This window comes from Colossoma macropomum, unplaced genomic scaffold, assembly GCF_904425465.1.
Source record: "Colossoma macropomum unplaced genomic scaffold, Colossoma_macropomum, whole genome shotgun sequence".
NCBI classification, from domain to species: domain Eukaryota; kingdom Metazoa; phylum Chordata; class Actinopteri; order Characiformes; family Serrasalmidae; genus Colossoma; species Colossoma macropomum.
Genome location: NW_023494790.1, coordinates 27,329,275 through 27,341,769, shown reverse-complemented (window position 1 = coordinate 27,341,769; position 12,495 = coordinate 27,329,275). Strand labels below are relative to the sequence as shown.

Genomic DNA, 12,495 nt, shown 5'->3' with positions numbered 1-12,495 from the left:
CTTTCTCTGAGTTTTTGTACCAACGATCAGTATTTCATTTTTTTTTTTATTTTATTGTATTTATTTATATTTAGTCATTTAGAAATATTTAGTGGATACTAAACTCAATGTGAGAACTAGTTTGGGTGGTACAACCTATTTTGATTCAGTAATACATAAACATGAACTCAGTAAACACTTACGTTATAACTAGCCTATGTTTAAATTTATGTAATGCAGAGGTTCTACACTAATTACCCATATACCAAAATCAAGAGCCATTTAGAAACCTTTAGTAGTAGGCCTAGCGTAGAACCAATTCAGTGCAGAGGAGAAGATCTTGCTCTGGGCAAGAACATCAGACTCATCAGCTGCAGGAGAAAAGCAGGACTTGGGGGATAGAGAACTGAAAGAAAGCAACATTGAGGGAACAAATGTAAAATGCAGTGTTTTTTTCAGCTGCAGAATTACACAGAGATGATAGAGGTTCAAAGTAAAACTAATGTCAATGAAGAAAAGGAGATGAAATATTCAGGAGTATTCTCTCCCCAGGCTAGAAATGTATTCTGATGAGCGGGCATGTTCACGTAGTACAGAGAAACTTAAAGGCATCTCACTTCCAGAATCTAGCTCACAAACATTAATTCGAGGGGAATAGCCTGTTCACACATTCACACAACACATTTTCTTGCACACTCTTAAAGCTAAAGGTGCCAAAAAAGTTTTTTTGGAGTGATGCCAAGGAAGAACCACTTATGGTTTCCTAAAGCACCTTTCAGTGGATGATTTTTGAAAGAACCTATATCTGTAAAAGAGATGTGTGAATGCAAAGGACCTTTTTAAAGTTATAGAACCTCCACATAATGTAAAGGGTCTACACTAATAAAAAGTTTTTCCCCATAGACCTGTGCATCCAAGCCAAGAAGGCACCTTTATTTTAGAGATTGTACACGGAGTAAAAATTTTATGAAAAACTTCTATGATTTGTAACACTGTTCTTGTGCAGAGCCATCTTTTTAAAAGGTTCTATATATACTCTTAAAATACATATCTTAAAAATTAATTTGATGAAAAAAATTATGATTATTTGTGTGATCTCATAAAATACTTTCAATGGTTCAAAGGTCAAAACTCATTACTACTTTATTACATGATAACTACACTATAATAAATGATTTGCCAATTCAGTGGCAGATTAGATTTTTTTTTTTACAAAATAATTTAAACTACTATTAATAATAATCAAGATAAACAATTATTCCACCAATAAATATAGTTCTTTTAGAATATGGTAATGTTGCCAAGCAATCATGGACTACTGAAACAGGACAAAAATCTTCATTTGGCCATCACTGTATATTGCGGTCATTTAATGAACTTTTAAACTTTTAATCACATAATAATGAAAATAGAACATAGAGCAGTGTTTAATACAATTATTTTTTTTTTGTTTTCATATATACTTTTTGCTCTGCAAATTACTACTGCAAAGACAATGCTAATTTCTACTATTCTGTGAGATTTCCAGTCTTATTTAGCACCAAACTAGTGGTGCTGTACATTTCTTTTCTCATGCAGGGGCTCAATCTCAGACAGCTCCCTATTCCCTACATAGTGCACTATGTAAAAATACTGGCTCCTGCACCCTTATAGTGCATAATATGTTTATCAATAGCCATTCTGGATTCAGGCTCACATGCACAATGCTATACTGTACACACAGTGCACTGTTTGGGTGTAGAAGCTAGAATTCCATAACTGACAGACCACTCTGTCTTGGAAGGTTGGAGCCGTTTGAGATTCAGTCTGGGTTTTTATGCTACTTCAGGCAGATCTGACTAAAACATGGATATTTGAAGCATGTAAGACATTTAGGTGACACATTCTTTACTCTTTTATATTGCAGTTGCGATTGGGTGAACTCTGTTAACTCAGGAAACGTAGTGTAATCAGTTACCTTATTATTTTTAGTTGAGCTGACTTTTAATTTTTTACCATGTGCAGTTTATTCCTTTGGGAAAAAAACAAATGGAAGACCGCTCCTCAGTCAACATAACGCTGCTTGTCACTCACAGTCACGAAAGGTTTTAAATATCCTCATTGGACAATTTTATGCTCACTGTTTCAGTTTAACCTCTTTATTTTTTGCCAAAACTTAACTATAAAACAAGAGTAGTACAGTAATACTTTAGGTTAAATAAAAGCATGATTCTATTGAACAAAAATGGACTAAAAATTACAGACATTAATTTTTAGTTCTCAGTAATAATTAGACCTTGTCTTAGGATGTAAAAGGCCCTGACAGTTCCCCTCTAGTTATTGCCTAATAAAGTAGCAAGCAGTTAATTGGCAGCTACGGGCTTGATAAAGCTTAAAAAGAGTGTTATGGAGGAATCATGATGTCTCACTACACTTAAGTGTTACTGAAAGGTGTCATTTTTTATGATCTGTTGAAAATACATTCCTAAAAACTAAGGTGCTGAAATGAGTTTTATGGAGAGACGTCAGTGAAGAAGCACTTTTGGTTTCCTAAAGAATCTTTTCATTTATGGTTCTTTAAACAACCATTTTTGGAAATGTGACCCAATGTAACAATGTATATTTAATGTAAAGGTTCTACATCAGTTAAACGTTTTACTACTTTCCAGCTGAGAACCATTGAGGAACCTTTATTTTCAAGAATGTAGCTAGATGACCACCACAGCACAGGTATGAGTTGTGTTCTACCTTCAGAAGGAGAGTAATGGAGTGAAAGAGAAAGAAGGAGCATGGTTGTGTGTAGATGAAAGAGAGATTTGATCTTGGCAGCTTGATACACAGTAAAAGGAAGAAAAAAAGAAAAAAAACGTAAAAGTGATAGACTTAAAACACACAATAAAAACACACAAACATTCAGTTTATTCCCGGAGGCATTCTGGACTTAAGCAGAGACCAACCTTAAACGCAAGCCCCTCTTTTTAGTCCTCTTTGCGCCTCTAAGCCGCTGATATGTTTATGCGGCGTGCTGAGGACCAGCGCGCTGATGGACAGTGGGTGGAGGACTCTTGGCAGGCAGAACGAGGTTTTGGACAGGTTTGGATTTTGCAAATACATGAAGAGGATTTGAGAGTCGAAACCTTGGACTTAATCGTGCAGCCGCAGACACACATTCATAATGCCATTCAAATGTGTTTATCTCCATCCTGGATGTTCAAGGCGCTTTACAATGACAGGCAGTGGATGAAGGAGAAACTCAGTATGGGACGTACTCATCATATACGCTGAAACGGCTCCTGAAATCGCTTTCTCTTCCTTTTCTCCTCGCTTTGTTCCCCCAATCTCCTCGTCACAAACATGCTTTCATTCATATAGGACAAGGAAATGTACAGCCATAAAAATCTCCGCTGAAAATTTTGTTTCAAAATGATTTCAAATGATTTTGGCGCCCTTCAAAATAACACACCCCCCACTCAGTAAACAGCAGCTCGATAAAAATATCATCCCCCTACCTCTCTCTCTTTCTCTCTCCCCTCTATATCTAACTCTCTCTTTCTCTCTCTCTCTCCCCTCTATCTCTACCTCTCTCTCTCTCTGTCTCTCCTTCTCCCTCCCCTCTTTCTCTTTCTCTCTTCTTCTCTTCCCTTTATCTCTAACTCTCTCTCTCCTTCTCTCTCCCCTCTATCTCTGACTCTCTCTCTTTCTCTTTCTCTCTGCTTAACTTCCCCTCTTTCTCTCAGTCCTTCTCTCTCATTTTCTCCCTCTCTCTCTTTCTCTCTCTTCCCTGTCTCCCTTTTTGTCCTCTACCTCTCTCTTTCCCCTCTATCTCTTACTCCCTCTTTCTCTCTCTCTCTCCCCTCTTTCTCTCTCCCCTCCCCTCTTTTTCTCTTTCTCTCTTCTTCTCTCTCTCCCCCTCTGTCTCTCTCTGTCTCTCCCTTTCTTTTCTCTACCCTCTCTCTATTTCTCTGTCCTTCTCTATCTCATCTGTCTCTCTCTCTCTTTCCATCCTCTACCTCTCTCCCCTCTCTCTTTCTCTCTCTCCCCTCTCTCTTTCTGTCTCTCTCTGTCTTTCTGTCCCTCTATGCTGTCTCCCCCTCTCTTTTTCTCCTTTTCCCCATTTTGTCCCTCATCTCTCACCCTCCCTTTCTGTCTCTCTCTCTTTTTCCTTTTATCCCCCTCTCTATTTCTGTCTTTCCCTCTTCTCTCTCTCTCCCTCTGTATTTCTCTCTGCCTCCCCCTCTGTTGTTCTCTCTGTCTCTGTCTTTTTCTCTCTCTCTCTTTTCCCCATTCTCTCAGTTCTCTCTGTTTTTTCTCTATCTCTCCCACTCTGCCCCCTCTATCTATCTATTTCTTACTCTCACTCTGTCTCTCTCTGTCTCTTCCTGGCTCTCTCTCTTTTTCCATTTCTCCCTCCTTCCTCTCTGTTTTTGCCCCTCTCCCTCTCCTGCTCTCTCTCCTACTCCATCTCCCTCCTTCTCTTTCTTGCTTTCACTCTGCCACCCTCTGTTTCTCTCTCTTTCTCTTTTCCCCCAATCTCTCTCTCCCTCTGTTCTCACTCTCTCTCCCTCCCTCTCCCTCTCTGACTCTGATATGCTGAGAGTGGAGAGGAGGGATTTTATTTGAATGCTGATCTGTTGCTGTTCGCAGGACTCTGAGTTTACTCTCTGTGTGGAGTGTGTGCTGGATGAAAACAGCAGTGTGTGTGTTCACAGACTATCTCAGGAGGAAAAGGATGAACCGCTCTTTAGAAAAGAAGCACTTATTACATGTTTGTATTGGTGAAAACTGAACAGGACCTGCATGGAAGTATTCCCAGAGCGTGCTGTTGATTACGAGTCTGGTGCAGTGGTGGGAACTGTATGCAGTGGAGACTGAGATTTCAAACATTTTTTCACTATTAGGACAGAGGTAATGTGATATTCTTGTTTACCTGTTTTTTGTGTATCATTTTTTTGCATTTTTTTCATGCTGTAAAATGGCTAATTTTATTGATTCAAGGGAACTTTTTACAGTACACCACAATAGTAAGTTTTAAATTAAAATGCCTTTTCAAATTGGCTATAAAACAAATTTCAAGATATAATGTTTATGTTAGGGTAAAATCTCTTTAAATTAAGTACTGACACTTTAATATTAAAGTTGAGGTTATATAAACATTTTTTTGATTCCTTCCGTTGCTGCTGAGTTGGTTCTTCTCAATTTGCATGGTTAGGACTTTGTGGCAGTCTAGAACCTTATAGTATTTGAGGACCTGGATCACCATGGCTGGACAGCGTTTCCTGCTTCACATTGCCCTCGCTGCTTTGCTTGGGTGGGCTTCGCAGGCCCAGGATGAGACGACCACAGAGATGGACATGCAGCTGGCCAATCAGACGACGGACCCCACAGTGACCTCAGTGACAGCAGAAGGAGCTGTGGCACTGAGCTCACCTGCAGGAGAGGTGGAAGAGGAAACTGTCCCGCCCATGGGGACCCGTTGCCAGGGCTACTATGATGTGATGGGCCAGTGGGATCCGCCCTTTAACTGCACCGCGGGCATCTTCCTGTACTGCTGTGGCACCTGCTTCTACCGCTTCTGCTGCCAGTTCCGTCAGCAGCGGCTGGACCAGACCTCGTGCTCCAACTACGACACGCCCATCTGGGCCAACACAGGCAAACCAGTGGCCACCATCACTGAGGGGCAGTCTGATCACGAGCGGGACCGCACCCATATGATCGTCTATATCATCTGTGGCGTGGTGGCCATCATGGTCCTGGTGGGCATCTTCACCAAGCTAGCCCTGGAGAAGAGCCGAGGGGGTCAAAATGACCTCAGTAACTCCAGGTGAGTTTATGATGGGCCACAAAAGGGGTATTTTGTAAGTTTCACACTCACAAAAGTGTTGAAGTGTGCTTAAAAACATACAAAAAGCATGATTTATAGCTGTAGCTTGGCTAAAAATCTAATTTGCAAAATTTCTGTTTCCATATGGGTGTAAACTACACTGCTTTTACTGCTTTTAAGTGAAAATATGGGTACTTTGTTAAAATGTACTCAATTAAATATGCAAGCACTGAGTATCTATGTTCACATTCACATATTCAACTTTCAAGTAAAAAGGAAATTCCCCTGGTCTTTGAGGTTTTAACAAGTAATTTGAAGGTCTAAATGATAATGTAAGGAGTAAAAAGTATGTTATTTTTTATCTGCAAGTATATGCAAGTAATCAGTTTCAATAAAGAGTAGTAGCAGCCATCTCAAAGCCTTAAGTTTTGTAGAAATTTTATACATAACAACATGTTACTTGAATTTGCTTGCAGTTTAAGTGATGCTCAGTGTAATCAGGCTTTTATTACTTGTTAGCTACATTTGCCTCATAGTTTCAGTGCAAAACTAAAGAGGTAAAATGTGGACACTGAACATGCAAGACAAGTAACCAGTAAATATCTGAGCTTTAACAGTGTAGATGAATGTGGGCTCACTATTAGGTAGATAACAGGTCACTGTTGCCCTTTTTATGTATGTGTTGTAACTGCTTATGAATCATTTTAGGGTGTTTATGACCTAATAACTAACCGTTAATAAACTTATGTTAAACCATTCATAAACACTTCATAAGAGTACTCTTATTCTAAAGTGATATTGGAAAAATGTTGATTTTTTATTTTTTTGCAGAACTATCTCTTTAAAGCCTTTCTCAGTGACCTTTTTGTACGGTGCATGAAATTCACATTTGCTCCCACAAGTGCTACATTCAGTTTAGTGCCAAATAAGTGACACGAAGGATAATGTCACTGCAATGTTGTGTTGACGGATTCTAGAAAGGGCATTCTGTAGAGCTACTGTACGATTCAGAGTAGATCTGCAGTAAAAATACTTTAATGCTCAGCCAATCATTGAATTGATTATATGTAAGAAGTGATTCCCCTTATTCATTTAATCATTCGTCCCTCCATTCATTACTTTTGTCTTCCCTGTCTTTCAGCACACTCCTGACCACTTAGGCCCTCACTCCAAGTCTGTCTTATCTATTCTCTCTATCCTGTCTCAGTGCAAATCAAAACACTTTTGTCCTTGTTAATTTGAATATTCAAGAGCTCTCTCTGAATAGCAAATGACCTGTCAGGAGCAATAAACGCAGAAAAAGAGAATTCCTAATAGTTCTTCCCTCGCTCTGTGTTCTCAGATAGGGGCTGCTCTCATAATGTAAACACCTTTTGTAAGATTTTGTGGTGACAAAAGAATTTGCCCTGAAGATTAGTACCTCTCTGAGGTTAACACCTCTCTAAAATCGTTCACCCCCCATATGCTGAACACTGCTCCTCAGATTAACTTTTCTTACAAGATTAAGAGTTCTCTCAAGATTAACACGCTGCACCAAGATTAAACAAACTTCTCCCGGATTAGTTTTCCTCATGCTCTCTTTGCTCTCTTGCTGCTCTCTGAGAACCTTTTGTCACAGTCTCTCACTGTGCCTCAGACTCTGCTTCCACAGAGGTTGGAAAAGGCAAAATGGGATAAGGTGTTTCTGTGTTTCTGTTACATACTTAACATTTGTATCATTCATATTTTAGCATTTACTGTATCTTCCTTCTTCATTCACTTTCAGTCATGTGTACAGTAGAGGTGTGATACTGCGTGTGTATAGAAGATGGTTACATAGGGATTTTATGGGATACATATATATATATATATATATATATATATATATATATATATACACACGCACAAAAATTACTTTCAATGATAAAAACATACAATGTCATTTGCTTGTTACGCAACAAGTTGATGTTCTCAAGCATGCCACTCCATCCTATTGCATCTACCTTTAACCAAAATGTTTATGTTAGACTTCACACTTGAAAATAACAATAGAAGGACCCTTTTGGGTGCTATATAGAACCCTTTTTAAAAAGTTCTATATAGAGCCATCTCTACTACATTTAAGCATATTTTTTATCAATCCAAAGAAACCTTTCCTTTCACAAAGAACCCTTTAATCATGTGCAGGGTTTTTTGAGTGTTCATGGTTGTATATAGAACCATCATCTTTACTAAAGAACCCTTGAAGCACCACTTTTTTAAGAGTGTGGATTTGTGAAATAGTTTGATTCTATCGTTGGTGGGGTGGGGGGGTGTCAGGGGTGTGGGGGGTGGTAGGGGACTCAAAAGCATAAATAAATTGCAAAATTCATTATATATATATATATATATATATATATATATATATATATATATATATATATATGTATGTGTGTGTGTGTGTGTGTGTATAAGATTTTTATTTACGGGCTTAGTTTATGTCATTATGTATTCTTTGAGTGAGAGTGATTTTTCCTTATGAAACTATATATTGTCAAATAAATATATACAAACACAGTTCCAAAAAAGTTGTAACAGTAGGTAAAATGCAAATAAACTCAGAAAGCTGCGATTTATTAATTCATTTATAAATTGACATATCTGATCAACTTCATTGTTTTTTGGCTATAAATACACACACTTTCTGCAATGTGTTTCTGTACTAGGCACAGTAGAAGCCATATGCCAACAATGTCCAGAAACCCTGCCAACTTCTCTGCGCTCAAGCTCATCTGAGATGGTGTATATTGTGGTCTGATAAGTCAACTTTTCAGATTGTATATGGAAATAATTCTTGGGGCCAAGGAAGATAAGGACCATCCAGATTGTTACCAGTGTAAAGATCAAAAGCCATAGTATTAGGGATTTTGTGGATAACTTGCACGTGTGAAAGCACACACATTAATGCTGAACACGTTTTGGAGCAACATATGCTGCCTTTTAGATGCTGTTTTTTTCAGGGACGCTCATACTTATTTCAACGACAACACCGAGCCACATTCTGCACCTGTTAAAACAGCATGGCTGCATAATCAGCGAGTGTGGATGCTGAACTGGCCTGTCTGCAGTCCAGACCTTCCCACTAAAATTGTCCAAAGTGGATCAGTTTGGGTCCCCAAACATTTTCTTAAGTATTGCTAAACAGAAAGGGTATGTAACACAGTGGTAAACATTTTCCTGTCCCAACTTTTTTGAAACATGTTGCAGGCATCATATTTGGAATGTATGTATATTAAAAAAGTTCATAAGGAAAACATAAAATATTGGGCTTTCAATTTAATAAAGATCAAACAGAATTTACTAAACACTGCTTTCTGGTTTCATTAGCATTTCACATACTGTGCCAACAATTTTGGAATTAGCTTTGAAAAAAAATGGATGGTCTGACCTGCTGCCTGCTTCACTTTTTACCTGCCATCTTTGTTAGTGCTGTAATCGTTAGATGACGATTTAAATCCAAATCCTAGGAGTTCTCTTTGAATTCTCTTCCAATGCACTCGCAATCTTCAGATTCATCTTTGGTTATAAATAATGAGTATGTCATGTTGCAGGTTGAGATCCATTTAAAATGGTTACTACTGATGAGATGCATCATGAAGAAGAGGTAGATAAATATACGTCATAGCTGTCTAACATAACTGTTGATGTGTGTTATTTAGAAATCGGATCTTTCTGTGAGTTATGGCTGTACAACTGTGTCATTGTGTAAATAAGGGGTCCAGTAAAGATTTTAGGGTATTGCTGCAGGCCCCCCTGTTTCATAGCCCCCAGTAAAATGTATTGACTTTAACTTAGATTGAATGTAAATAAGGTTTTTGCCCTCTCTTGTAAAGTTGACATTTTGGAGATACTCATTTTTCTTTGGACAGCAACGACATGCTTTGTATATTTTTCCTAACACTGAAAAATGAATAACTTGTACTTGGCTGTTCTGACTGTAAAGTAAGCAGGTTGGAGAGGTTCACTAGTTTTATTTGAGGAAGGCCAAAACAACATACCACAATCCTTTAAGCACAATTTTGCTATTCAATAGGTCATAATTCAGTATGCATCAAGTCCTTCAGCAATGGCATTCAAAGGTGAGAGTGCATGGTTGAGATAACAGATTAAAGAGAATACTGGGCCAAGGGCATGACTGTGTACCATAGTAAGCCCACAACTGTCGCAGAATTGAGAGAATTAGCACGTCTGATGGCATGTCCTATCAGTCTCTACTGTAATACATGTTTGAGAGTCCTTTAAGACATCACATTTTATAATGTGAGTGTTGTGTGGCTCTTGAAAGGTTTTTACCCTTCAGAAGCTTAAGGAGAGGTCAGTGACTCTTAGATGGCTTAAGCTAAGCACATGCATCACCATATCATTGCTGTCATAAGAAAACTTTAGATCTCCAAAATGGGAATTTTGTAATAGAAATAAACCATTATTTTACCTTAAATGAACTGCAAGGACCCTACACTGCACTGACTAAATACAGTTTCAAAGTAGCAACCAACTAAATGATAGCATATAGCAATAAATTATAGGAATAAAAAAGGCTCAAATTGTACACGTTGCTTGTATTTAATATTTTACCCTTATGTCCTATTAAAATGTCTGTGGGTGTCTATGTGTCAAAAAATTCTTAATTCATTCTTACACACGTTAGGGTGCCTTTAAGACTGAGATATGTAAATGACCTCTGGTCTGATTTGCTGTGCTGCATTGTGCATCATTTGAAACCCTCCTCATACTGGCTGTACGCAAAACTGGCAGGGTGCACATAAAGAAGTTGGTTTTTTTTTGTGACGTCACAAGAACAGTACATATAAAATGGGCTGTTTTGTGGCTTATTTTCCATATATGGACCGTATGAATTTTGGAGTTACTATGTTGAGTTACTATATCAAAATCTTTATTTAAAAAAAACAAGAAAAATTAAATTTTCTTTAGGTCTTAAGATTCATAACTCAATTAAAAGCCTGTGGTTTAAGGTCATTTGTCTTTTGGTCTATTTGTCATGAAATGTACACACAATGTAAAGGGCAGCTGGTGTTTTTAAATAATGAAAAGATAAACAAACAAAAAGGTTGACATGACAGTGAGGATATACTCTTCTAGGTCAAGCTTGTATCTCTCGCTTTCTCTCACTTTAATGAGCAACACTGGCAATGTGTGTCTTTGCTGCTGGGTTGCAGTGTAACTCCATATTTGTGAAAAACATCAAACACGTGAGTCTCTGTAAACCTGTCACATGAGAAAACATATTTGTCATCAAAAAAAAACTCCCTTTTCTCTGTGGAGCTCCAGTGCGCCTGGTTGCTGCTGCTGGACCCCTCAGCTGTGGTTCAAAACTGCCCAAATGAGTTTGATGTGAATGGGAAGTGGCTGTCTGGGACAGCGTTGGGTGTGTGAGTGATTGTGCGTGCTTGTGAAGGTGTTTCTGTCTCTCTGATTTGGAAGGCGTGCTGTCTCTTGCGTGGCTGATTCATAGTGGGGGAGCGCTGACATTTTCAGTCTCCTGGCCCCCTCCTGTCCATCCCTTCAGTTCACCCTCTTCATGCCCTCTGAGTGGTCTCTGGGCAATGTGAGGGCCTATGCCCCCTGACGAAACCAAGTCCGTCTGGACATGTTTTTTAAACAAATTTGGGCCTACTATAGCATGTGTCAGACCCCTGGCTGCTGTGTAGCCCCAGGGAGGTGGACTGAAGGAGACAGGATCAAATCTGCTCAAATGACCATGATGAACTGAGGCAGCACACATTAACTTACAGATTTAAATTAGGCACACCATAGTGGAGCAATGCTGGGACTGACCTATCCAACATGCTCCCCCTACAAATGCATTCTTCAGTAGCACGGTGGCTACAGGCTTTGCTAAAGTCAATGAAACATGTGGACTTCCTTATTGAGTTCCTTGGATATTTCAGTTATCCAGCCTACATCAGCAATGATATCTCTTGTTCCTCTGCTATTCCTTAATTCCGCTTTAATGTCTGGCAGTTCTGTTTCATTGTAAGGTTCTGGTCTGTGCTGGATGACCTTGGGCATAATTTATAGCCATGTGATATGATGGAAGTTGCACAATAGTTTGCACATTCTTTCTGGTCTCCTTTCTGTGGTATTGGGATTTAAATCGAATTCTTCCAATCTGATGGCCATTGAGCAGTTTTACAGAGTTGTTTACAAAATTCAGTCAGAACCTTAAACCAATTATTCTTCAAAATCTTGAAATATTTCTGTTGCAGTATTATTAATTCCTTTTTTTTTGTCAGTGATCTCAGAGACTGTTCAACTCTACTCTTCTGTGTAGCTGACATCAGCAAAAGTGTCTTGGCATTTGAGGTCTTTTTAATGCAAGCATTGCGGCAAATTCATTGTTTTCAACCTGCATAATTTCAATTAGCTTTGAAAACGTAGTCCAGCACAGTAGTGTCAAACTGGAAACTCTAAACAAAGATTACTACAGTTTCGAATTTCATTGAATGTGATTTTTTAATGTAAACCTTTTGCTACCTTTATATACATATATGTTCTGTGTATGTGAGTAGAGCCTGGTTAAGTCAATACAGGTTTTATTGGCATGATTGTGTCTTGTAAATTGTGTAACTGTAAATGCTGCTGCACACTGACCCAACAATCTCCAACATCTTTGAACATTCTAACAATCACACACAGGTGTGGGACACCAATCTAGTGTTGAAATGCTCTAAAATGTT

At 38.6% G+C, this 12,495-nt stretch overlaps 1 protein-coding gene across 1 annotated transcript in view; it reads left to right on the top strand.

The window, feature by feature from the left end:
- Positions 1–478: 478 nt before the first annotated feature.
- Positions 479–12,495, top strand: part of shisa8b (shisa family member 8b) — a 44,977-nt gene continuing 32,960 nt past the window's right edge. The window contains exons 1-2 of the mRNA XM_036571744.1: positions 479–501; positions 5,216–5,779. Of these exons, the coding sequence (XP_036427637.1) occupies positions 482–501; positions 5,216–5,779 (584 nt within the window). The 5' untranslated portion in view covers positions 479–481. The remainder of the gene's footprint in view (positions 502–5,215; positions 5,780–12,495) is intronic.